The 26,768-nt window shown below is 43.1% G+C and overlaps 1 protein-coding gene across 2 annotated transcripts in view; it reads right to left on the reverse strand.

Annotated features, from left to right (window-relative positions):
- The window catches only part of epha4l (eph receptor A4, like), a 54,884-nt gene that overhangs the window by 12,921 nt on the left and 15,195 nt on the right, over window positions 1–26,768 (reverse strand). Inside the window, exons 4-11 of one of the 2 annotated variants that reach the window (XM_034604216.1) lie at window positions 19,101–19,256; window positions 12,618–12,953; window positions 6,408–6,532; window positions 6,137–6,296; window positions 4,620–4,731; window positions 2,119–2,174; window positions 1,513–1,626; window positions 714–899 (exon numbers count right to left, since the gene is read on the reverse strand). In XM_034604216.1, coding sequence (XP_034460107.1) covers window positions 714–899; window positions 1,513–1,626; window positions 2,119–2,174; window positions 4,620–4,731; window positions 6,137–6,296; window positions 6,408–6,532; window positions 12,618–12,953; window positions 19,101–19,256 — 1,245 coding nt within the window. Of the gene's footprint in view, window positions 1–713; window positions 900–1,512; window positions 1,627–2,118; window positions 2,178–4,619; window positions 4,732–6,136; window positions 6,297–6,407; window positions 6,533–12,617; window positions 12,954–19,100; window positions 19,257–26,768 lie in introns of both variants that reach the window. The other variant, XM_034604215.1, reaches the window with a different exon arrangement.

Below are 26,768 nucleotides of genomic sequence, written 5' to 3' on the forward strand. Positions count from 1 at the left end.
CAGTCTACACAAGAATTGTCACTTATTGCTTATATAATACCTCGTCCCCATAAGCAGTTGTATCATTTTAAAATGCAGAGTTTAACTGCACATCAGCTGGAGCAAAGACATCTGAGTCACTTTATTATTTCACACTTAAGTTATTATCTGTTCAACACTGGTAGACGAGGCTAATGGTGGTTGTTAACTCCCAGGAGAGTGTCATGTGATAGGACCCTGACAAATCAGGGAAGCCTAAAACTCCTGTTGACAGCAGGCATATCCATAGCAGAGGCAATTCCTTTTGTAAATGAAAAGGTAGAAGTATGGATGTAGCCCAAAAGTGGCCATGTAGCTATACATACAGTAGCTAGGCAAGCATTAAAACACACAACAGACACACAGCTATGATGGGTAAAGATTTGGTTTGTCCCTACACTCACCCTTCCCCAAAGTCACCCACAACCACAGATTCAGATTTATTGTTAAAACATTTTTAACAGCATAAATTTATGTATATCAGTCTGTGTGTGTGTGTGTGTGTGTGTGTGTGTGTGTGTGTGTGTGTGTGTGTGTGTGTGTGTGTGTGTGTGTGTGTGTGTGTGTGTGTAAATGACTGGGTGAGTTGAGCATTATTCAGATATCAGATATTAAATTATGCACCAAACCATGTCCTTTCCCTCATTTCTGAATGTTTCTATGGAAAAAGGAAACAAAAGTCATGCTTAACATACATTTGGTGACCACACCCTCCAGGTGGATGATGTTCGGGTGGTCAAACTGGCCCATGATGCTGGCCTCAGACAGGAAGTCCCTCCTCTGCTTGTCGGTGTAGCCGGCCTTCAGCGTCTTGATGGCCACGCAGATCTCTCTCTTGCCTGGCATCTTCAGGCGGCCGCTGCAGACCTCGCCAAACTCCCCTGAAAACACAACACACAAGCACTCTGTTAGTACAGTGCACGGGCTATAAATCACATCATGAGGGGAGTAGGTGAGGGTTTGTGTGCGCGTGCGTATGTGTGCATGTGTGCACCGGTTAGAAAGGGTCCACTTTAAACATTGATCAGGGTCTCTAATCCCTCTCTCCCCCTCCTCTCCTCACCTACTGATGCAGAGAGAGGGGAAATTGATATTGATTCTTTCTCTTTATTATTTTGTCATTGGGTGACTTTTCTCTGGCCACAGGAATAGCACAGACAACATATTTAGCCCCCCCTGATTTTTTTTTTAAATCGTTGACCTGTCTAGAGACCAAATGTTACTGTCTGGAGAAATGCTGTTTTTTGTTTTCAAATGGTAACACATGAGAGCACACACGGCCACACACAAACGTATCACTGTCACAGAAATGCTTTTAGCGGAAGATTTGCATGAAACCAATAACAAATATTCTTTTATTTCCTTAGGTGGATGCTTTTATCCAAAGAATAATACTCTGGGCCTTACTGCAGAACACACACATTCATAATGATTGATGAAAAGTGGTGGAATCAACTGAAGTCGCTGGATTCAAAACAAACTGTAGCTCCTCACCGATGCCGATGACTTTCTCGATCTTGATGCAGGAGGCATCAATCTCCTTGGCAAACTCACGGACGGCTTGGTTCGGGTCCTCGTAGGTAAAGGGATCGACGTATATCCTCACTCCTGAGGAAAGAAGTTTGCAAGAAAGGAAGGAAGGAAAGAAGTTTAAAAAAAGGGAGAGAAGGGGGTGAAAAATGAAGGTTAATTCATTCCGGCAACTAAACCCCATCTGTTCTTTATTTCCATCATGCTACAGGCTACACTGCCTTCCTCTGTGGAGCCTCCTCCTCCTCCCTCCCCTCCTCCTTTCTTCTCTCCAAACCTCACTTCACACTGACTCCGCTGCTTTTCATGTCACTGCGGCTGACTTCAATAAAGATGGGGCTCATTAACTTGAATTTTTTGTGGGATGCAAATAACAACACTGATGACTTGATAATGAGGTGTTTGGAGCATGTTGGGATGCCAGTACATTCACTTTAAAATAGTTTGTTTTTCCCCCCTGTTTTATGGGCTTCATTTGTGGTTTAAAGTGCAGGCACATAAACACACCTGACAGCGCTAATGTTTGTCAATTATACAGAGTGTGTTGTCAGTGTGTTAACGTGGAGTTACCTTGATGTAAGTGCTTTTCTTCATCCGAGTCCTGCTTGGCTTTGCTGTACTTATTCCTTCTGGGGGCAAAGAAAGCAGGACGGTCAGTCGAGGCGAATGAGTCAGAACAAAAACTACAGCAACTGCATCTTCATATGAAAACAAAAAATGAATTAATAATAATAATGACGGAACACAAGTGTCATTTCAGTAATCTCTGATTAAAACTAATACCAAGTCTCCTAAACCCACTTACACATCAAGTAAATCCTGTGAAGAGCCAACACAATCAGTGATTACTGATGAAGCACTGATAATCTTGTTTGATATAATTATCAACCCCAGAGAGCTCATTACAAAGACAGAAAGTGAAACTGTAATGAGATTTTTCAACCACAAAAAAAGTCTTTATATTTGCTCATTGTGCTCAGTTGTGTAGGTAAAATATTTGACGTTTTGGGAGAAAACACTTTGTTGAAAGGTTTTACAAGAGAGGATAGTGTATAAAGACAGGAGACAGGCATGGGACCTTATCGCCTGGTTCTGTCCAAAGGTAAAAATAATCAAATCTGAAATTGACTATTTAAATGTTTTATCTTGCTCTTGCTCGTGTGAAAAGCATTTTAAGTGTATTCCCCAGGATGTCAAGTTACTCATTTATGTTAAATGTATACTCGCTGTATAATGACTTATCACCAAGTTTTCATAATACCTCAAACTGTTAATGTTTTTTTTGAGTACATTAAGTACCTCAAAACGTTTACGATTAAAAATAAATAAATACATGCAGAATAGATTAAAAAAATCACAAAAAGCCTTAAGTTACATTTTTTTAAGTATGCATTTATAGTATTTTATTTGTTATATGACTTTGCTAATTAAGGCTTTACATTGAAAATATATGGGTTTCTACACAGCTGTGTTTAGATAAAGTTGTAAAAGTAACATCAACTTGACTAGCTTAACATTACAATGCTACTTATATGTAATGCATTAGTTGTAATAAACCAATAACAAACACTGTATACCAGTATGACAGTATTCATCAGTATGAGAAAAGGCCATTCTGAAAAATGAGTAATTACTTAATACTTAAGTTACTTTGCTGTTCATACTTGTGTACTTTGACTTGAGTAAATATATAAAAGAAAGCATTGTATTTGTTTTTTTATTTGTCTTGACTATTTCTACCTTAAATCCAATATGAAATCAATCAGCACTGTTGGTTTCTGAAGGGCACAGAAAAAGCAGCAAAACCGCGGAGTCAAGAAGCTGGCGGGTATAAAAGCTATAAATAAATCCAAGAGAAGATGCCCTCAAATCCCTCTGAATCCCTCAGGCAGCCTGACACCTGTGCTTATATTGATGTGTCGGGTCAGTGGTGGAAATGACCAGATGTGCGAGACATTGTCCTCCTCTATGCTTGTGTAATGATGGTAAACGAGGACGTGATTACAGTCCCTCCCCACAATCACAGGATGGCTGCAGCCGCACAATGACAGTGGCCGTCACATGCATATAAAAAAGGCAGAGACAGCCACCTGCTTGGCTGGGGGAGAGAGGCAATCACATGGAAACGAGAGGACACACACACACACAGGCACACACTCACAAGCAGCAGCCCCATTCACTTCTCATCATCCTCAGCAGCAATACACACATGCAAACAGTGATTTGGTTTCCATATGAAGAGGCACACTCACACGCATAAAGGGATCAGCGGATGCTCATAAAAGGAGCACACACACACAGACACACTCAGGAATCAACACACAAGCCATTAACACTCCCCTCCCCCCCAGTGCCACCACACACATGAAACAACACTTTTTTTTTTTAAGGATGCGTGCACACATACACCCTAAGCACACAAACACACACGCGCACAAAGGGGGAGTGTGGGTAACACCCAGAGGTGAGACAGCCCCATCTGCATGTAATCCCATTTCTGTGACGGTGCTTTGTCCCGCTCGCTGGTTAACACCCTGAGATTGGGTCACTTGCAAATCCACCTGATGCCTCTCTGTTGCTCTCTCTGTATTCTATCTCCCACTTTTCATTGCCTGCTTATCTCATTGTCCACCCTCCTCTCCCCCTTTCTCTTTTTTCCCCCCTCACTCATTCTCTTCACAGCAGCGGGCAAGGCGCAGCGGGAGAAAATAACTAGCGGCCCAGATTACAGCCACTAGCTGAGAGATAGAGGCAGAAGGATGGTGTGATGTGAGGAGCGGGGATTGATGCAGAGGACAAGGAGCGAGGGGTCACTGATTGCATCTCTTCAGCTGTCAGAGCTGTCAATCACGTCTCCGGTGTGGCGAGTCATCACTCGTCCGACGTGAGCGAGTTGGACTAGCTGTCTGACTGAGTGTGTGTTGGTGTGTGACTGTGTTTTTGAGTGACGTCCATCTCCTGACAGCTACTTTTCCCGTCGCTAAGCAAGACATCCTTCACCTACAGCGGGCGAAAGTGGGAGAGACAGAAAGCAGAAGGGACAGAGGGAGAGAGGGAGGGATGAAGCTCACCTTCGGCTGATGACGAAAGCACTGATGAGGATGATGAGGAGGACCACGCTGCCCACCACTGACACCAGTAACACTGTGGAGTTGGCCCCATCGCCAATAATGGGAGCTGGGACTGAGGACAAAGGAAGTAGAGATGGTGGGGAAATAACAGAGAGGAGGAGGGAGTGGGAGAGAAAAGAGAAAGAGAGAACAGTTGTGACAAAGTTAATATCATTGTGCTTCATCGTGCCACAAACAATGTTTGTCCTCTTTTTCTATTCCTCCATTTTACAATTCCCCCATTGTAAATTCTACAGTGTTGCCGGGTTCCTTGAGAAACAATGATGGCCCTTCAGGATGTGAGCTTGACCGTGTCATTATCATGCACCATTGTGTCTATTTACATTACAATGGGGACACCTGAGTTTACAGTGCATCTGTGTGGCCCTCTACAACAGTATCTGTCAGTATAGTCAACACTATGTGGAATAACATTTAATTAGGTAAATCAGAGATGTCAATAAAAAGTAAGCAGTTAATCCTATGTTTTCTTAATAACTAATATTCTTGAGGCAGAGCCAAGGGCGTATTGGCCCCAGCTGAAATCTGATCACTTTTGAAGTGCCCCTGTCCTGTCAGTAGTTTTTTTTTTTTTTACTTGTCACTTAACAATACTAATTTTAAATTGTGTCATTTACTTTTAATTTATATAATTTAAGTACACAATGTGCTTGAACAAGGGAAGATTTTCACAATGTATGTGAGCAAACAGTCAACAAGGAATGACTTCAATGTACTGAATCAGAATATGTACATGGATGTTTGGCATAAATTTGGCTCCTCTGTGTAAATTCTGGCCCCTGATTTAGAAAAATCTGATGTGCCACTGTAATATTCATATAAATACAGAAAACTGGATGTTAAAATGTGTTATTTCACTCTAAAATACGTTCAGTATCGGCTCATCCCAAGGTTGTGTTTTCTATAGCTGCTCAATTCAATCGAACGGAAACCTTTGGAAATTTAAATTTAAAAGAAAGTTCTGTGAGTTTTGGCAATTATAAAATTGTGATCAGAGTCCGCACACGTAGACGCTGTTAATGTTATCTTAGGCATTTTATTGAGTTTCAGAGTCTGGTGGAAACATTTAAAGCTTTTGGCTTTGAAACACTCACATTGAAGGCCACTGATGGGAAGCAAAAAGTATTTTTCAACAGCTTCCAACTAAAATGTCAGAAGAGGTATCATTCTTCAAAAACCCATAAGTTAGCGCATCCACTGAGACTCATTGTGAGTTGTATAAAGGAAGCTATAAGTTGCCAGTCAGGTGCTGGAGCACAATATCATTTATCTTTTATAGGTGACAGCAGTGTTGATTAATGAGTCTACAATGAAAGAGACAGACTCGCAAAAGATGCTATCATTGCAGGGTTTAGCAGAAATGGGCGTGAGAGAGCTGGCTCTGAGCCGCTCTCTGGCTCTGCACTGGGCTGATGTCATTAAGTTAAGTAGAGCAGAGACGACGTGGCTGAACTCACCGGAGTTGGTCATGAACTCAAAGGGCCCGCTGAAATCCCCGTAGCCTGCTGCGGTGCGAGCTCGCACATGGAACACGTAGGAAGTGAGGGGGGTGAGGCCCTTGATGTCAGCGTTCCTGGATGATGTTTTTATGATTCGGTAGCTTCTCTCATTCTGGTCCTGAGGAAGACAGATGATGGTGAGACACTAAAACAATCCAGGGTGTTTTTTTTGCAGTGTGTTGAAATGCATTTCATCAGCAGAGACTACCACTCCCCTGGGACCCCTCACCTTCTCATAGTACTTGACTTCATATTCCAAGATGACCCCATTGGCTCTGTCGGGTGGATGCCAGGACAGTGAGATGGTGTGTCTGGTGATATCCTTGCCCTGGATGGACGACACTGGAGATGGAGCTGGTGAGATGATCAAAGAAAGAGAAAAAGAGGAGAAAACCGTTTTAGTCTGCTGCTAACTCCACGTCCTCCATGTTTCTTTCAACCTTGGCGACACTGAGTCTGTTTTGTGTTGCTCTCCTGTATCCCCCACTCTTTGCTCCTGCTGAGAAACTCAAACAGTGGTGCAGGCCACAAGGCAATCACTTCCATTCGTCTTTACACTTGGCTTCCATTCAAAAGCTGAGGCCTCACAGAGCAGTGTAAGGCCACACAGCTGAAGTATGTAAAGCAATACTGATGTTCTTATGTACTAATATTTCTGAACTGATGGTTGGTGTCCATAAAACGGATCCAATTTCCTCTTGGCTGATGCTAACATCTCGACAAGCTTGCAAAATAATGTCCAAGTTCATTTTCTGCAGATTCTCAGGTCACCCTGAGAAACCTCACATCGCTACAGTCCACCTCAAAACGCTCAGAATGAGCTCACTGCCTTTGCTTTTTTTCCTTTTCAACAGAGCAAATCAATTGGTTTTCATTAAAGCTCCAGTGGGCGATCTTATCTCAAGCCCTTTCTGCTGCAGCTGATAATGAGGCCATATTTCAAGCAGCGGTGCTATCTGCATTCAGACGCTTTTAACACGTGAAGGTTAAAGCACAGATAATGGCTTACACTCGTCCCCTCCCTCCAGTGTGTCACCGCTGCACAAATCAAGCCTCTATCTTCAGGGATTGTGACAACACCAAAATTGGATCATACACACTCAATGCTACAAAGAGAAATCCATAGACGTAGGGGAGATAGCGCTGTAAACAGAGAAACACTCATGTACAGATTGAGTTTTGGACCGTCAGGAAGATAAATGGGGACAGGTGGAATTATACGCCATCAACAAAAGGGAACATAATTGAACACACAACCCAGGTTCAAGAGGGCAGGACACAAACACACTGTGTACATCTCCAGCATTTTAGTGATTCTACCATCCGTGATATCCCAGTGGAAGTTTAGATGACCCAGTCACTTTCCTACAAGTCCACAACTCAAAAACCAAACAAACAAAGCACCACACTCATACAAACACATGAAAGAATTCCATTGATGCCCAGGTAGCATTTCATTGTGGCATCTGCTCTTACAAGTTCACAAGGAGTGAATCTTTGACCTCTGATACTCACTGATATTGTAACCTCACTCGCTTCAGACCATCTGCCTTTTAAAAAATTACAGTGGGATGATTAATGAGGGGTTCGCGGTCCACCGATTATGATTGGATTATCTATGACATTATATACATTCTCATCACTTTGACCAGGGGCTCCAGGGAGCCTAGCCTTCAAGCTAGCTCTAACAAAACCCTGCTTTTAGCTGCGGATTGAGTTCAAACAGGTCTGGAATTCAAGCACCAGCCATGGATAGAGTTTCAGAGGGGGTGAAGAGACGGCAGGAGGGGCGGAGGGGTTGTGACTGGGTGGGGTGAGATGGAGATAGAGGGATGGGATTGCAGACTCTTGGTAAATAGATTAACCCGAGGTTGTGTCATCCTGTTGGCCTAATGTGTTGCGTCTCTCCGTTAAACAATTAGATGGCGGCCATTTGTATCCCTCCGATCAATCTTACCCAGCAGCGAGAGCCAATTTGAAGGCCCTCCTGGGGCTGACCGAGAGCGCTCCGGCTCAGAAAGAAAACCCCTGAGGGGTCACAGGCCTTCGTTCCCCCAAGGTAATCCACACATCCATCTTTCCTCCCAAAGATGACAGATATGGCGTTTTAATCGCATTCCCCTCCTCTTGTTGCGTTTTTATTTTCCCCTCGTCTAATGTGAGGATAAAGATGAGTGATTTTTTGAGTAGTCCTGTCTGTGGTTCACTATGTGAGAAGGCAGCCCAGACACAAAACAAGTAATCCGTCAAGGACAAGTTTTATGGCTTGTCACAGACAAATTAGTCTGTGCCTAAAAACCTAACTGATACACATGCAAATTTAAAATACTGTCAAACTGTGGACAAAACTGATACAAGAATAAATGTTTATTCCAAAGAGAGAAAAGTTTCACCTAAGGGTTTGATTTAGGCAGACCATGGTCTGTAGATGAATTAAAAAATGTGGAGTATATCTGTAATTTCTTTCCTTCTCCTGAACGTGTGGGCTTAAAATACTGGTGGAATAACGAGTGTTAAGCGCAATGAATATTCAAATCTCATTTCAGAATTTTGCACTGAAAAAAAATCTCTTCACAGCCACTTGCACAAACACACATGCAATACACACTGACACACACACCCAGCAACACAGGGACCTCATTACACATACAGAAAGATAGAAATTCACACAGACAAAAATTCACCCAGTGCCATTATCTCACAAAGACAGCAAACACTGCAGTCACACTACCTATGCATACATTACAATGAGTAAATCCTGGCAGAGGGACATGAGGTTCAGAGTTTGGTTTGATTTGATTTGGAAAATCACCCTCCCAAGAGAATAGTGGCGGCTGTGGGGACATTTTGTTGGTGTTTCTTTTTTTCTGCAGGGAACCCGTTGAGTGAGCAAGTTTGTATTTGCGAACGTGTTCTTCACAAATTATTTGTGCTGCGAGGAGTGGCTGTGGTCGGCGAGAGCAGTTGTGCAGAATATGCAGTCGATTACAATCTGACATTAAAAGAGACAGGGGCCGTGGTGCACATGTGGTTGCCAGATTGGAACCTGGTTGCCAGATTGGAGTAACTCAATTTTGCTGCCGCCAAAGAAAAATAGCAAAAGAGGGAGCCGTTTTTCAGTGTGTCGAGAAAATGGCTCCTGCGTACAAGATGCTCCCCCCCTTCACCAACAAAGCCTGCTTCCATCTCCCCGAACACATTTCCACATGCACGTCTGTCCGGTTCGCCAGAGACATGGAAACTCACACACATGTGTGCTGACAGACGCGCCCACACACACACTCTCTCATGCACTAATTCACTTTTAGTCACCTAAGCCTGCCAAGTATTTTGTATGGAGACATAAACACCTTTCACTCTGCCTCTCTCATTCCCTCTTTCTCACACACACACACACACACACACACACACACACACACACACACACACACACACACACACACACACACACACACACACAGAGGACTTGATCCCATAAAAGGGGAAAAACATCCATTTACAACCAGGGGTCAGTTCAAAGCTTGGCCAACCCGCCTCTCTCCCCTCCCTACATGCAGTCCGGGTGAAGGGGTTACACCCCAGCTGATTTACGACAGTTCATGGCGAGATGTGGAGTCTGACCTCTTTGTACACACACACACAAATACATGCCTATATCACACGTGCATACACATGCAAGCAACAAAACTCAAGTTTAGATTTTTCCGTCACCTGGCATTTATTTGCTTCACCTAAATCCATTCTCCTCTCACGCAAAGCTCCACAAACGATACTCCCTTCCAACCTGCCAACTTCACTTCTTCCTCTGTAGCTGAAATTTGAACTTTTATGGAAAGGCAGTGGCGGGGGCGTCTTTCCACAGCATTTAAAAATCCTAATAAATCTATCATAATAAATGTGTAATCCACAGTGTCTGGATGAGGGGAGGCGATACAGAGAGAGGGACAGCCGCAGATGACTGGCTGGATTACCAGCGGGTGCAACCAGATCCTCCAAAGCCCCTACCGAGCATTAGCAGTAAGAAATCCAATCAGTCTGGAGTTATTCTCTTTAACACACACATACACCGACACACAGTCACAAATTAGAAGACACACACACACACACACACACACACACACACACACACACACACACACACACACACACACACTCACCACATTGTTTAAGGGGTAAAATGTATCCATCCATGAGTGCACAAACACATATGTGTGACACACATTTTCTCACTTGCAGCTAAGGATGTAGTAAGTTCTGCAGATGTGCATACACTGAAATGCACTCTCTATTACTCCAGCTGCAAGCTTCACGTGACTAATCCTGGGGACGTGTTGTGAAACATGCAACAGTGACGAGCCAAAAGGCAACATCATCGATATCTTACAACCTGAAGTCAGCAGATCAGCCTGGAGCAACCTCCAGGGCACATCAGTGTGTGTTTTTGTGTGTGTGTGTTACTATGTTTTTCATGGATCCATGTGTGAGAGTATGCACCTTGGAGTTTTTGCACAACTGCATCAGTGTGACCCTTTTCACAAACTGTTGAAGGCAGGAATGTGTGCTTTTATTATTTTTATATTATATATTTAAATGATATTAATTAATATGCTGGCTTGTTTTGGTTTAATTAAACAAGCAATGCACAACACGGAGTCGTCTTCACGGCAAAATAGCAGCATCTCTGTATAAAAGGAGATACTGACATGCTATTCCGAGCCCTCTGCCTGGACTCAAGGGTGTGCTCCATTACAGCTCTCGCACATGTCTGTCTGGCATGACTCGCCGCTCTCCCACAGGCAGCACATCCATTCATCTCTATCTTGCTGACCCCAGCTGATAAATCAAGCCAGTGGGTCCTTACATTGCCAGTCCAAGCCCTATTCAAGATATTCGCTTTTCCCAGGGATGGAAATTAGTGATAAAAAAAAGTGACACAAAGGAGCACTTAGCTTACCACCCAAGAGCGGAGCAATAAAGAAGACCAAGGTAATGACCGGCTATAAGCTGAGGAGAGAAGGGAGGGATGAAGAGAAAGGGCCAGGGTCATAAAATCCATTTGCACAACAACCAGTTACAAAATGGTTAAATGACAAAACAACAGGAGGCTTTGAACGCAACCCCGGGCTCGATGGCTCCTCTCCAGCTCCGGAGGAGAGGCTGTATTCATGGGCGTATTCTACTAGAATAATTACACGCACATGTAAACGCACACGATCCAGCAGCATTTGTAATGAAGCCTCCACAGATCAATACAACTCATCTAATTCATTAGCTCGAGAGCTAAATATAGTGCGTTGCCCCTATCTTCAGTCTAAGCTTCTCATGCCTAATTATGCAAAACTCAAGTGAAATATTGCAGAAAATCATTTCCCACTGCAGAGAATTTATCATCCTCTTCAGTAATCACCCAGCCTTCGCCCAAATTATTCACAGCTTTAATAAACATGTTTTGACACGGAGATTGCCCCCCAAAAAGTACTTCAAGCGCTCAGTGTAACGAACCTGTGCTCTGCATCAAACATCAGCCTGCACACCCAACTACAAAGCTTCTCCAGCATCCACTCTCTCACATGCATGGGTGAGTCAAGAAACTAACTTGGATTGGAAGCAAACCACGGGAGACATCCTAAATTTAGCCGACTAAGTGATAGAATCTGAGAATGTGTCCGGATATATGAAAATAATTGATGAGGTCCAGGGGAAGAAGGCCATGAAGCAGAGGCGAGTTCATTCTTTTTCTTTGTCAGGAGACTGCAGAATGCATTAACACACAGAAAACACACAGAAACATCTATTTGGACCATGGTATAAAGGGGCTGTTGTATTCAGTGTCTCCTATTTCCTTAAAACATCCTCTGTTTTAGTAGGAGAACTCTTGTCCTGGAATGATGATAAACCAAATCCATATATCTTGTATGAAAACATATAATTTGCAACATCTCTTTGGGATCCAAATGACATAATTGATAGGGATGAGAAATATGTTGCTGTGTATTAATGTATATTAATATGTATTAATATATCAGTACTGCCAAAGTCAGATCAACATAACACTTATTTATTATTGGGAATCAATCAAAGGGGAAGCCTTTAAGCGACACTTTGACAGTGATTCCTATTAATTATCTAGACTGTGGCGGCCCAACAATATTCAAATTTGTCCCACCACAGTTTCATAATGAACACATTTTTTTCCCCTTCTCACAATGACGTGCACCCATGTTACCGCAATGGATTTAATGATTTCTTTGGGAAAACTGTATATTTATAAATACTAATATAAACTGACACTAAACTAGGGAAAACGTCAATTATTTGTCAGGTTGTCACATGATCTGTTTGGGGGAACAACTTAAATACTTAAACACCTCTCCTTCTTCCTGTTTGCAACAGTTTTTTTTTCCTTTATCAACTTATAATTCTTGTCTTGTTGTCTTACCAGCCTGGTTGGTGGTGACGGTCACCGACACAGCCTGCTCTGGTCCTGGGCTCTGAGGCGAGACTCCGTTCACCGCCCACACCTCGAAGGTGTAGTTGGTGTGGGCCTGCAGCTCGTTGATGGACACCCTGGATCCCTTCAGGCTCAGCTGCTGGGGGCTGAAGTGGATGCCATTACCGCAGGGCTGACAGCGCCGGCCATCGGGCCCGCAGCGCTTGCACACCACATTGTATGTCAAGTCCTGGCGCCCTCCTGAGCTCCGGGGCGGGCTCCACTCCAGGTTTACAGAGGTCTCGTTCACATTGGAGATGAGGTGGACCGGCGCAGACGGAGGACCTAGAGGAAAGAGTTGATTTATTACCAGGAGTAGTAAGTGGCAAGATGATACGAAGGTACAGAGTAACATTATTATTTATCGAGGTTATTATGAAAACTGGAGCGTGCAACATTTATTCTCTGATAACTGTTGCTGGCCAGAATATTAATAATAAACTTCTGGTGAAGTCTCTTTCCATACATATATATAACAAATATAATTGACTGGGTTGTCCCTTGGTTGAGACCTGAGGCTTCTCAAATTGCCTTTTAATGTCCTGTCCGTTACAGGGAGGGAGGGTCCGATTTCACTTCAGTTAATCCAGCACGTTAACTGAAATCCAATAGGCCAGCAGCTTTCTTTCCCATTCATATGTGGAATCAGCTGGAGGTGGCAGAGAGCCTGAGCCCGCTGCTAACAGCAGGGCCTTCATGGCACCCACTCAATAACTTTAGACAAAGTTTGCTTTGGACCCTGTTATTAGGATTCTGCTTTGATGTAAAACCTACGCTGCAGACCTATGTGGGAGCCGCTCAGCAGATATGTGACGCAAACTCCCCTGCTCATCAATCCCACTTTACATGTCAGCTTTATTGTAATTAATGTGTTTTTTGCAATGCTTTCAAACATAAGCAGCGATAATTGACTTAACTCTCCCTCCCTCCTTCCCTCCTTCCCTCCCTCTCTCTCTCTCTCTCTCTCTCTCTCTCTTCTCTCCCTGTCTCTCTCTCTCTCTCACTGACTAATGAAGCGCATGCGAGCGGGCTGGGGGGGATCGATGCAGGGTGAAATATGAAAGCTAGTCAGTCCACACACGATTCATTTCACAACGGAAATTAATTATCAGTGTTATTTTTGGAGGAGCAGAGAGGCAATGAGTGATTTCACAGAGACCCAGAGAGCAGCGGAGGGGACAGGGTGTAGCAGTGCGTGCACACGGTCACCCGAGGAGGGGTAAGTGCACTTTTATGCACGAGCATGGCCGCATTAATGGAGATGTGGAAGTATAGCTTTACCTGAGTCGCATGCATCTTTATAAAACTGGATGGATGGATGGATAATGGCAGGTCAGGAGCGGCGTCTCTAACTGAAAATGACCTAAAAGCTCACTAACAGCACAACAACACAGGCCCGGTAATGAAAGGATGCGGAGCACACTGGGTTAAAACAGTGTTAATATTTGCATCACTCAGATTTCCCTTCCAACTGCAGCCTTCAATGAAAACCTATTAATAAATTCTCATTAAATCCCTCTTCCTGCTTTTCCCCCTCCTCGCCCACTTTTACTCCCTCTCTCTTCCACCTCATTCTCTCCCTCCACATCTCAGATGGTGGGAACACGATACAGATGGGGTTTCTAAAATAAGGTGGCGACACTCACTCATCATTATAATAGTGTCTTTGTCAGTGTGCTAGGTTCAACCAGCCTCAACTACCTTTTAATACTTAACCGTGTGCCGTCTGAAATACTCTCAAAAGCTATAATTTGGCTGTTCGCTGGACTTAGTGAAGTATAAACCAGTCCTCTCGTCTAACTCTTGAGAAAACAATTACACATTTTCCTAAAGATGTAGCCTCATTAAATGTCAGAGTGATATCTTCACTCGTGAGTGTGTGTGGGTGTGTAGGTGTGTAGGCCTATAATCACCTCACAAGATAATTTTGTTTGATTGTTGCTATGACAAGAGTTGCAATAGTGCTATATAACTTTATGACTGTATGAAGTCTTTACCACATTCCACCATGTCAGTGTGTTTCCCTACATTACCACACACACACACACACAGGGAGAGAGAGAGAGAGAGAGAGAGAGAGAGAGAGAGAGAGAGAGAGAGAGAGAGAGATAGAGAGAGGCCACTACCTTTGTATGTACCTGTCGCTCTCCCACAATGAACCAGTGGGAGCAAGGGAGCGTGAGAGAGCCGTCGGTTGTGACTGACACCCCATAATTAATCCTGAGAGAGAGAGAGGCAGGGGAAGGCGGGACCACAACGCTCAGATAACCTTCATACAACGTTAGCTCAAACGTGGCCTTAGAAATTCAAAAACTCTGTATGGGTGGAATCCAGGGGGAGACTGTGGAAGTTTCTCCAGAAAAAAGTTCCCCTTTTCCCCTCCGCTCCTTTTCCGTTCGTTTATGTCCGTGCAATTTGCTCAGAGCCTCATTTCTTTCTTTCCTGTCACGCCTTCTTTAATTGGTCTTTCTCAATTTACTTCACTAACATTCTCCATTTTTTTCCCTCCCTCTCTTCCTCTCCACTGTTTCTCCTCCTTTCATCCCTCTCTCTTTCTGTCTCCTGTCTCTTTACATCAGTCCTTTTTAGCTGAGTGTTGCGCAGGGCCAAGGTACTGAGCAGGCAAAATTGGCCTGAGCATCGACCCCACCATTACCATCCGGCTGGGATTCATTCAGTGCACCCCCCCGAGCCCTCCCCGCTCTGCGTTCATTCCTCGCTCCGTCCCTCCCTCTTCCTCCAACAAACCGCCGCTAAGAAAACTGGGGAAAATCTGACAAACACATCAAGAGGCAAGAGAAACCCCAAAATGGAGAACACCCCCTCCCTATAACCTGAGTGCAGCTGAGCAACCGACTCCCATGGGTGTCTGTCCCTGGTCCTCATTACCGTCCTGTTACTGTAAGTTATTCATGTGTACTGGGGATTTTGCCCTAATAACTCTGTACTAAACTGTATGTTTATTGCATTTACCAGATGTCTCATACCTGTTGAATTTTTCTAGAGTTATTTAAAGTTGAATGTGATGTAAATATCTGCCTTTAGTACACTATTACTATATGATCAAAGGTTAATTCTTTTACAGTTGTTTATGGGTCTTTGGAGGTGTAACAAGCTTGAAGAAAATGAACTAACGCAAGGCTACAAAAGGGTTTTACAAAGAGGTATAAAAGGAACAACAACACAAGTAAGATAAACTAGGCAGCAAGAACAATGGAGGCGAGCCAGGAAACATAAAAACAAGATGGAAACATAAAAAGAAACCATAAAAGGTTGTTACAGCGACGACAATCCACCAAAAATATATTTTTTTAAAGTGATATAACTCATCCACCGTGCCAGGATGTTAGGGCAGATTGATCCAAGGTGTGGGAGGGAAACAACTGGTTGTCTCTTGTTTCTAATTTAGAATGCGATTTAGCCTTTGGATCAAACATAGCGCACATTAATCAACGATCAAAAGAGCAATTGCTGCAAACCAGCAAAAGGCAAAGATGCAAGAAAGGTACCGACAGATAGAAAAGGACGTGGAATAACAGGGTCTGCACACAAATAGTCGCACAATGACAGAATAACGCAACATCTAGGTTTAATCATCTCCTTGCCTCACTATACCCCAAGCTACGAGAGGAAAAGCGTTTTCAATTACCTGCACACACACACACACGCACACACACATGTTCCCCAATTACCAGACACTGGCTCTTTCCCAGCCTCATATTGAGAAAGTCAAACTGAAAGAGTTTTGTTTTTCTTCATCTGCTCTGTTCGTGACTCTGAGTGGGTTTTGAGAGAAAGATAGACAGACTGAAAACTAAATGTGAATGAGGACGGATGTATGAGTGACAGCTGTAATTACAGAGCTCTAACACGGGGGTGAGAATTTCTGGGTTTTTTTAAGCACAGGGAAGGAAAATCGCAAACGACAGGGTGAAAGTTCAGAGATCAAAAGATGACAAGCTGACGAGGCGAGGGTCGGTGAGAGTCCGGCTTATGTTCACTTCCTCGCCGTGGAGTCAGGAGCGCATGCATTGGAAAAGGCAAAGAAGGCTCCTATACAAACCAGCCAAGTAATGAGCTTTGACAGCTGTTGCTTGCAGCAGCGATGCTCAGATGCCTCAGTGACTAACGGGACAATGGGGATGAACCCCAATCCCTTCCATTAAATTAGTGGTTGTAACTCAATACATTAGTGATGTGACAAAACAGTCAGGGGATGAGAGGGGGACTTAGTCGTTGGTCTCATGTTTTTATTTTTAATTATCAGAGGATTTATCTAATTTAATTAAAGCTTACTACCAAGGTGAAGCTTGTATTGAAGAATAAACATCACAAATACCTTGACATGATTTTCTTTTTTCTTTTTTAAGAGATTTATAATCAGCACATCAGCACTTTTTTTCTTTCATTTCTGTAACAGGAAGTTAAATACTCAGGAGGGAAAGAAATATTTAACGCTTCAAATTGCTGCAGTAGTATAACAGTAGTATTGCAGTAGTATATTATAACAGCTTATAAAATATGTTTGTAAGTCAAATTCATTTTCATTTTCTTTCACATTTTCTCTGTCATTTTTGTACAGGTATGATCCCTCTTAAAAATAAGTGTATGTGCAGAAAAAGCGGGTTAGTAATTAAATGATGAGACTATTTAAGAAGACCATGAAGTCCTGCATTGCTGACTTGCTCAAGACCAAGACATTATAGGGCTGCAAATAATATATATTTTAATTATTGAATAGTCCCACAGTTATTTTCTTGATGAATCATGTAATGTTTGTCTATAAAACATGCCCATTACAGTTTTCTTGAGCCCAAAGTTATTTCATCAAGTGTCTTCACTAACAGACCAAAACTCAAAATATTATAATATATAAATAAATAACTTATTATATTTAAATGTTTTTAAAAATGCAGTTAATTCTTACATTGAGCATCTCAGTGTATGTCATAAAACTTAAATAAATGTAACATAAAATGGCACCAAGATAAAAAGTGATGGTAAAAAAAATAGTAATTATGATTCTAAAGAAATGTGTAATTGTAACTAAATTGCATAATTTCTTAACTTAAAAAAGACGATTTAGAGTTGACTAAATATTTGGGATTATTTTGATTAATTAGACATTTTTGGATAAAAAAATGCTAATTTCACTCACAGGTCCATTGACTAATAAGCAGATTCATAAAAAACATTCTTGGGAATAAGGTCCTTGGTTTGGTGTCATTTGGAAAAGTAATGTAAAAATAACACGGTACTTAGTCCCACAATGTGGCCAAAATTCAGTTATGGTTTTGCAGATTGCCAGAAAACTCAATTGTAACACTCACTCATACACCTCATCATGAAAATATTTCACTATAGAACAGTGCTTATTATCCTGCGTTTGTACTGTACATACAACAGGGGAGTAATTAGTGGCTGCTCACTTTTGTTTCTGCTTAGACAGTGAAGTGTTGGGGGGGGGGGGGGGGGGGGTCGGTGTCAGCCGCTCGTCTCTTTCAGTAAAGTGTTTTGCTGTGTGATTAATCCACAGGAAGATCATTCGGGCCTAATGGGGAGCCAACTATGAGCTAAGCAACTTAACCAGATGTTTTAGTTGTTAAAACGGAGTCACGACAGATACTCATACACAAACGTCTGTCATATGAATTTTCCCGTGAAATCCCGTGGGACTGTATGTCAGTTTTATTCTCTGTTTGCAAATCAAACTAACTCTGTGTTCTGTAATTTCCGAGAGGAAATGAGGTCTAAAAAAGGGACGATGTGTAACTATGCAGCAAGATTGTGAACAGTGTTTGTTATCATTGTCATGGTGAGTCAGGACTTGAGGATAGGAAGAACCAGATTCACCAGAGGTTGACTCACACAGGCGGACAGAAGAAAGTCGAGACACACACACAGAGATATAAAACTCTGAACATCTTCCTCCAGTGCGATTCACTCCTGTATTTGGTTACTTTTACTTTCTCCTTGGCACCTTAACCCTTTTGTCTCTAACATCGTATTCACTCCCTGCATATGTCTCCTGCTTTCCATTTGCCCTTATTTTTTCACCTTTTTCTTCACCTCGCAGCGTCTCTGTATTTTGTCTCTATTTGTCTTCCTCCATTGTTCTCGTCCTCCTCTGTTGTTTTGCAGTCTCGACTAAATCTGGGATGCAGCGGTTTAATACCCTTATTAGTTCTCTGTCACCATGACTCACTAAGTACCACCTGGAATTAAAGACACCTATTAAACCCGCAGCCGCCTTCTTTGTGTGCGTGTGAGAGGATAATTCAGGTTGCATGAGAGAGAGATACATTCAGTGTGTGTGTGTGTGTGTGAGGGGGGGTTAACCCAAGATAGATTAAGCTGTTTACAAATCACAGTAAACCATTGCTAACACAGCTGTATGTCATGTATTCCTGCGCTGCATGTGGGTGTACTTACGGGTGCAGGGCATGGATGCCGGGTCTGTTTCTGAGCGAAAGTATGCCTTGTCGCAGACACAGGAGGTGGATCCCTCCCTGACCGAGTAACTGTGGAGCGGACACTTTGAACAGGATCCATCGGTGGCCAGAGCACGGTAGTAACCGATCTTACAGGCTGAAAGAGAACAAGGACACAGAGGAAGGGAGGTGTGGTTAGATGAGACATCGACATATGCAACAGCATACAATTAGCTGGGTATTGCTCTGATCACACAGACAATGGTGATGTTTAGCACATGTAACTTGCTCAAAGACATAGCATTCTGCTTGTAGCTGCTTATTACAGATGAGACAGATGGGAATTTGAATAGTTATGTCGTATTATTATGTAATAAACAAAAACATCACAGAATCTAAATCTGTGTCTTCCATTGTTCATGTTCATGGTTTATAACGTATATAGTTATAAAGGTCTCTCCATTGCTTGTTAACACAACTCAGAAAAGTGCATGTCTGAAAACAGCTTCCAAAGTCTGCACTGTCTAAAAACTACACTAAAATAGAGTGTCACTCTGGTGTCTTACATGGACATCATGCAAAACAACACCATCACAAAAGCTTCAATTAGTGAGTATTTTTTTTTTAAAGTAATAAATATGGTTTAATGTCTTAGTGATCATAATTCTAACTGGACATGAATTTGAAAGCTACCTACATCCATGAGAAAAATGACAAATGAAGTTGATATAGACGATAACAGCTTACGGTTTAGGTAATAAGGGGATGTTGCCATAGCATTACACTTGACTTCAAATAGTTATTTCACAATTGAGGAAAAGAAAAGAACTCTGTCGTTTTGCCCATTTTCCTCCAATTAGCAAAGAGAAAACAATATGTTGCCCTGAGGCATCTCCTCCCTTTGTCTTCATTTTCCATCTTCAACGCTTTCACCCCTGTCTCCTCTCTCACAAACCTGTGTTCTATTATCAGAAATAACAGAACAAGAGTAAGGGCCGCTATTTCCCCTGACAAAAACAGAAGATCAAATAACTACCGCTTGTCTTCCTCACGAGTTCAACCTGTTCTCTTATTGGCCACAGTGAAACCAGAGCCGTTGGCATTTCGGACCATTTAACAAACAAATGCCACCACACTTGGCGCACCAGGAGGTCCGTCACTCTCACAAGACTGTTCTTACTCTGCCGGGCCTTACACCCACTCACACCTCAGTCTGAAATGGCAACCTAGGTGAAACTTTTCCTACTTTTGGTGACAGTGTTCGCCTTCCTTTGAGTGACAGTTTGATTGGAGGGCTCGTCTTTCAAGGAGTTTCTCTCTCGTCTATCCATTTCTATAATTGCTGGAGAGGCCTAACGGGTATATATTTCACCCCCTGAGCGCTGAACCAGAAGAGGAGGACAAAAGAACAATTCTCCAAGAGGTGCGGCACACACATTCACAACACCGATTGGTCCAAATAACCTGTCAATCAGTGAAGCTGCCGTATGCTTGGCAGTGGCAAATGGCATCGAGGCTGGAGGTTTGGTGGTTTAGGTTTTGGTAGCGTGGGCGGTGAGTGTGTGTGTGTGTGTGTGTGTGTGTGTGTGTGTGTGTGTGTGTGTGTGTGTGTGTGTGTGTCTGTCTGTCTTGTTATGATGTAAAAAGACCCATTGGAGACAGATGGGTAGATTCATACGTAGTATAAATCAGATAATTACACACTTAACGTCTGCAGGGGTAAAGCGATCCCAACTGACTGGCACACTCATACACACACATAGCGGTTGGCTGTCCTCACAAGCACATGCACAATCCTGATCTCAAAGTGCGTATTGAAATGCTGGATTTCAATGCCACAGTCATAAATACATCAGGGATCCAATATACAAAAGAACCGTCACATAAACAAACTCCCACATGTGTTCACCACACTAGAAATCAAATCAGTGCTTATCCACATACACCGCAGCGAGGAGGAAGTCCGTCCTCCAAGAAAAACACACATTCCACCAACCATGCGACATGCTCACACGTACAAACAGCAGAGGAAATCCACAAACCCTCTAAAATACTGGGAAATCCCTCTCACGAAGGCGTAATAAAGTCGGGCTCTTTGCCCCACAGCCGCTCCTCTGGAGCAGCTGGATTATCGTAGCCCGGCGTTAACCGGGCCGGGCTAGCTGCTACCTGCTGAGCCATTCTTTGCCTGTTCCCACTCAGTCAATCAGGGCTAAATCCCTGCCGCTTCACTTGCTAACGCTAAGCTAAGGGCCTCTTTGATTGTAGCCTGCAGGGGTGCGTGAAGCCTCGTTTTTCTTTTCTTCACAGTTGCAAAAGAAAAGAGGAGAGATTAGTCGGGAGGTGCTTTGTGTTATCTCTCTATCTTTAAAACAATCTTTCACTGCCCAATCTCATCACTGGAGACAGAAGGACACTAGGATTTGTGGGTATTGTTTAAGAGGCTGTGACCGTTCAGGTGACAAAACACAAAGTTGCTGTGAGGGTTTGTACATGTGCGCTGACCAGGAAAGTGTCCAGAGTTGAGAGTGGGGTCAAACAGCTGTTTGAGATGATGCCCCCATGATAAAAGCTGGAGGGAGAGTTAATTGAGTCCCATGCTTCACAGCCTTTGGGCCTGAGCCTCTTTAAAGAGACGCAGTCTAAGCGCAGGCTACCTCAAACTGTGCACGGTTGATGAGTTCTTTGCTTGTCAATTATTAAGCTGTCCCAGGCTGACCTCCGAATCCCCACCAGCTGCCCCATATTTTTTGTACAACTTCACATCCCTGTTTGTCATAGACAGGCTTTGGCATCTTGATCTGTGGTTTTTTGAACTTGCCTTTCAGAAATTGTATTTGAAATTGTGATGTCAACATATGAGGGCTTGTTTATTGCAGCGACTGCCCTGCAGAAAGGAACAGTTGAGGGAAGAGTGAGGTCGATATACAAGTAAAGCTGTAGAATTTGCTTCCTATTAGCAGCATGAGTGTGTGTGTGTGAGAGAGAAGAGACCACAGTAGTGGGTGGTCCAAGAGACCGTGGTTTCACAGAGGAATCTCCCTTAAGACGTTCTGGATTTATCACTGTCCGAGTCAGCCGTGGCAAACCCACATGCATACGCAAATACAGACACACACACACATGAACACACAAGTATTTGGTTTTTATGGGATTTAAGCTGAGAAACCCTCATCATATCCTCTCATACGGCTCTCAAAAGTCTAACCCTATTTTTCCATACCATCTTTTTTAAACCGCCTCCTTTTTCACCCCATCACTCTCCAGCTCTCCTATATTATTTTTATTCAGTCTCCTTCGCCCTCTATCTCTGTCTCCCACTCTCCTAGGCTTTCTCTCGGCAGGCCTCCTTTCAGACAGAGCGGGGTTTGTCAGGTGCCAAATCCCTGAGCCGAGAGATCAAAGGCAAACAAAGAGACTGGTGACTTACTGTTCTATTCTGGAAGGCAAAAAAATGGAATCCCTCATAGACTGGGACATCACATTCTTCCCCCTTTTCTCCCCTGGCAGCTCTTTCACTTATTCAATACTCTTCTCTGGCTTTAGTCCTTTTTCCCTTTTGTCAGCCTTTCCCCCGCCCCATCCACATCCCGGTTGTCTCTAAGCTAAAGCGCGTTTTGGAGGAAAGGGGGCAACAAGGGTGGAGGGAGAGGATTGGGGGAGTTAATAAGTAGTTTTGTCCATGTGGGGGGGGGGGGGGGGGGGGTTGCTCACTGAATTGGATGCGCCGCGTGAAATCAGGAACTTCTGTTCAAGACAAAACCGTTGATGCAGCTTCTGCAAAAGAAAAAAAATAGGAGTGCACCAAAGCTAATGATACAATGATAGCTACCCACACGCGAGCCAGCTATAACCCAGCTAAGTTTTCCTCTGAGTGGTAACAACCTACACACCAGGCTTTGAACAGCTATGGATGCTCCCCACAACGCCGCCAAATAAATCCACATCTACCCACTCACACATCCCCTGCAGCCCACCTTGAGTGACCCGCTTCAAAAGCCTGATAGGCGAGCTATTCTGCAGCCTACAAAACAAAGTATCCAATACACTGGGGATTGAAAGCATGAGAGCAAACTTGCGCTACAATAGCCATCCAAAAATCCTAGGAATATAACACCCAGCACACGGCACACAATAACTAGGCCGGCCCGGGCAGAACAATCCCCTCTCTTGTAATCAAAAAAAGAGAATTAACTTCAAACTATAGCATTTTCTCTCCTTTCATGGCCGTGCTTTATCTTCTTTGGGTGATGAAAACTCGGTCACTCTTTTTTAGTCATAACAGACAGTGAGCGCTCTTCAGAAGAGCAGTCAGAGGCATCCTCACAAAGCCGCTCTTTCAAAAAAACGAAGCGATCATCTTTCAAGACCCGAGGGCAAGGAGAGTCTCTCCCTCTCCTGCACCTTGAGGAGCCAGCACTCTCTATTCAACTCACCTCTTTGCCATATCCCTCTGCCTTTGTGTCTATTCTCTCTCTTTTTGCTATTTTTTTTCCTGTGGAAAGCAGTTTGTTGCTCAGGTAAGACTCCTGCTGGAAAGGATTGCCATTTTAATGGTGCTGTGTTTACCTCTGGCTACTGTCCCCAGCTGGATTAAAAAAACATGCTCTATACTGTCCATCCCCATGCAGACATACATGACAGAGACATTTAGATAGTAAAAGACCCTACACATCAATACACCTGAGTCACTGGCACATTAACAGGGATAACTAGCTGCTGACCGTTAACATCTGTCACTGGAACAGCAGGAGAGTGGAGCAGGTTAACTCATTAATTCCGTCGCTGGGGGTTATTAATTACCTCCGGTCCTGACGGCGACGCGTAGCCACACGGCCAGCGAAGCCCATCAGCGTGATGGATGAGGGACACACGGCCACCGAAACTGATCACTATGATTGATGACATATACTCGACACACATCTTGACCTTGACCTGGCGAGGTCCCATACTAGTGGTACCATCCTTTAAAATGCAAAACCAAAAAAGGTTGGGTCGTGAAATCTGGGTTGACATCTCTACCAGTGTTAATGAAGGCTAAGAACAAAAGCCAGCTAGGCAACAGTGTTAATAACACACAAGCTAACCTTGCTGACAATCACTGCTAATGGTGGCCAGCAGTGGGGCGTGCAAGAGTTGCCAGCAGACTGTCAGTCAAATGCCAGATGATTAATAACTGTATTTTCAACAGCACCAATCCATCACATGAGAGCCACCCAGGACGCTGCCCTAATTAAAATGTCTGTACCCACACCAGCCAAAGAGCCAGATGAGCAAAACATGTTGTGAACATGAACAGCGATGGTTATAGTCAGTAACAATAAAACTGTCAAATACGGTTTGACAAATAACTCTTTCTTTATGCTTCTTTTTTGTCATTTTGGCGAAAAACTGCAATCAAAAATTAGCAATCTGCAATCAAAAATTAGAAACGGATTTCTTGTGTGTAAGTATATATATACTGTATATATATATATATAGCATGAGAGGGTATAAAGCCTTTCACAGTTTTTTTAGCCTAAGGGTTTTATTAACAGGCCAAACAAACCATTTCCCCTTCCAATATGGAGACATTCTTTGTTACGAGTACTCTGGTGCCACCTGTATTGTTGTGGTTTGGATTGCGTAACTGAACAAATTGAAATATTGTTCTGAGGACTTCCTGCGGAACGTTCCTATTGACACGTAGGCCTCAACTTCCTCCATTATTCCTCTAGCCTGGCCTTAAGAAGGAGTATTACCACAATGGTTCTATCGCAAACATCTGAAGTATTCCACCCAGCCACTTCAGAATGGTCAAAGGCCCCTCCTTTAAAAACCAAGACTCTGGGTACTGAAGGTGACTGTGAGGAAAAGAAAGAGACATAAAAAGAAAGCTAAGGAGAGAGTTGGTTCTAAGGGAAAAGTGCACAGAGGAGACATACCTGGGACATAACGGACAGAGAGAACACAGAGAGAGGTACAGAACAGGGAGAGGTACAGAACTGATCCTTGTTTGTTGTGTGAAACACTGTTTGAATTGGCTACGTTGGGTGGCCACTCAGATTCCACTTTTGCACCCATGCCAGATCCACAGGGGTGGCACCTCCCAAAGCCGGGCCCAGCGCCAACTCACTCAGGACCTTTTGTGACCTAAGATCCACACAGCAGGTGGGTAATGGACGATAATTCAGGGCAAACAAGACAGAGATTTATGTACACAAACAGAGGCTTACAAACCTGTGCACACCTGCACACTCTCAGGCTTTCAGACAAAGTCCTTCAAAGGCCCTCTGGACTACACAGATGCAAACTGCAATAGCGTGATCGCATGCAAACTCACACACACACATCTACCGAGAAGGCTTTGTGTAAGTATGACGACAGGAGCACAGCAGGGAGGATGAGAGGTAAACAAACTCAGTAAAGGTACTGTCTTGGTCCAATTTCCTCAAAGTCTCCAGGGGTTTGAGTCACGTGTGTGTGTGCACACGTGTATGTGTGTTAGCGGGCAGAGTATCTAATATGCTTTCCTGACATTGTTTACAATGAAAAGAGCCACATTGCAATTCAATTATGGAAAAAAAGGCAGAGGGGTGCGGGGAGTATGCTAATGTTGTTGTGCATGGGGACACTCACATGGGCGCACACCCCTAAACAATCGGGAAAACTGAGCAGCAGTGAGTCGAGGAGAATGGGGCAGGAAAAGGGAGGATGTGTGAGGACAACGCACACACTAAGAATAGGAGAAGAGGAAGAGGAAGCGATAGGGAGGCAGTCTCAGTGGGGCCTCATGCAATTCTGTAAACAAGTGTAAACCATGTGCCGTGCTGTGGCACAAACACAAAACAAAACGCTGCAGTCCGCCACAATGCAACAGTCACAACGCTGACTTCTGTTAACTTATTTTGAGGTAATTGCACTTGTATTCATTTTTTCTGAGCACACGTCATGTGGGATTTGGTTTGCATTAAAAATCTGTCCCTTCCAGCTTTTTATGGCTGCATTACAAGTGGTTTGAGCTTAATTGAAGTCTGTAGCTCATAAATAAAAATATATAAATGAAACATATCAGATCTCTACATTATATTGTTAATATGATCTGCTTTCCTGTCTATTGAAAATAAGGAAGGGAAACCATACAAACATTCTAATCAAGGTATAAAATATATATTGACCCTATAAAACAAAACAAAAGTGATGAGTATTTTTTTTTATTATATAAATATAAATGAGAAAATAAAGCTAATAAATATCAAATATATGTTTGGCATTTAACCAATGTTGCAAGTTGGCATAGATGACTAGATGACTTAAAATCTATATCAGTGTTTGAGTTGCACCCTCAAATTGTTATGACTGATTAATTATATTTTTTGTCATTTAGTCTAAGAATATCAAGAAATAGTGAAAGATTCGATGTCATGAAATTTCTATTTTCACTGAATTAACGGCAAAATCTAGAATTGTTCAGTTCACTCACAAAGATAAAGATAAGGAAAAGCTACAGATTCTGGCTACAGAGAGGATGTTAATGGAGACTATCAAAATTAAAAACGGACAAACAATTCATCAATTAACAAAACTGATTGTTAATGTGTTCTTTTAAAAATAATAATTTCAGCTCTGTTCAAGACCAACTCCTCCAATTCCTGCAACATTATTTCATGCACTTTACTGCCTGTGATTC

Source organism: Hippoglossus hippoglossus, chromosome 13, assembly GCF_009819705.1.
Source record: "Hippoglossus hippoglossus isolate fHipHip1 chromosome 13, fHipHip1.pri, whole genome shotgun sequence".
In the NCBI taxonomy this organism is placed as follows: Eukaryota; Metazoa; Chordata; class Actinopteri; order Pleuronectiformes; family Pleuronectidae; genus Hippoglossus; species Hippoglossus hippoglossus.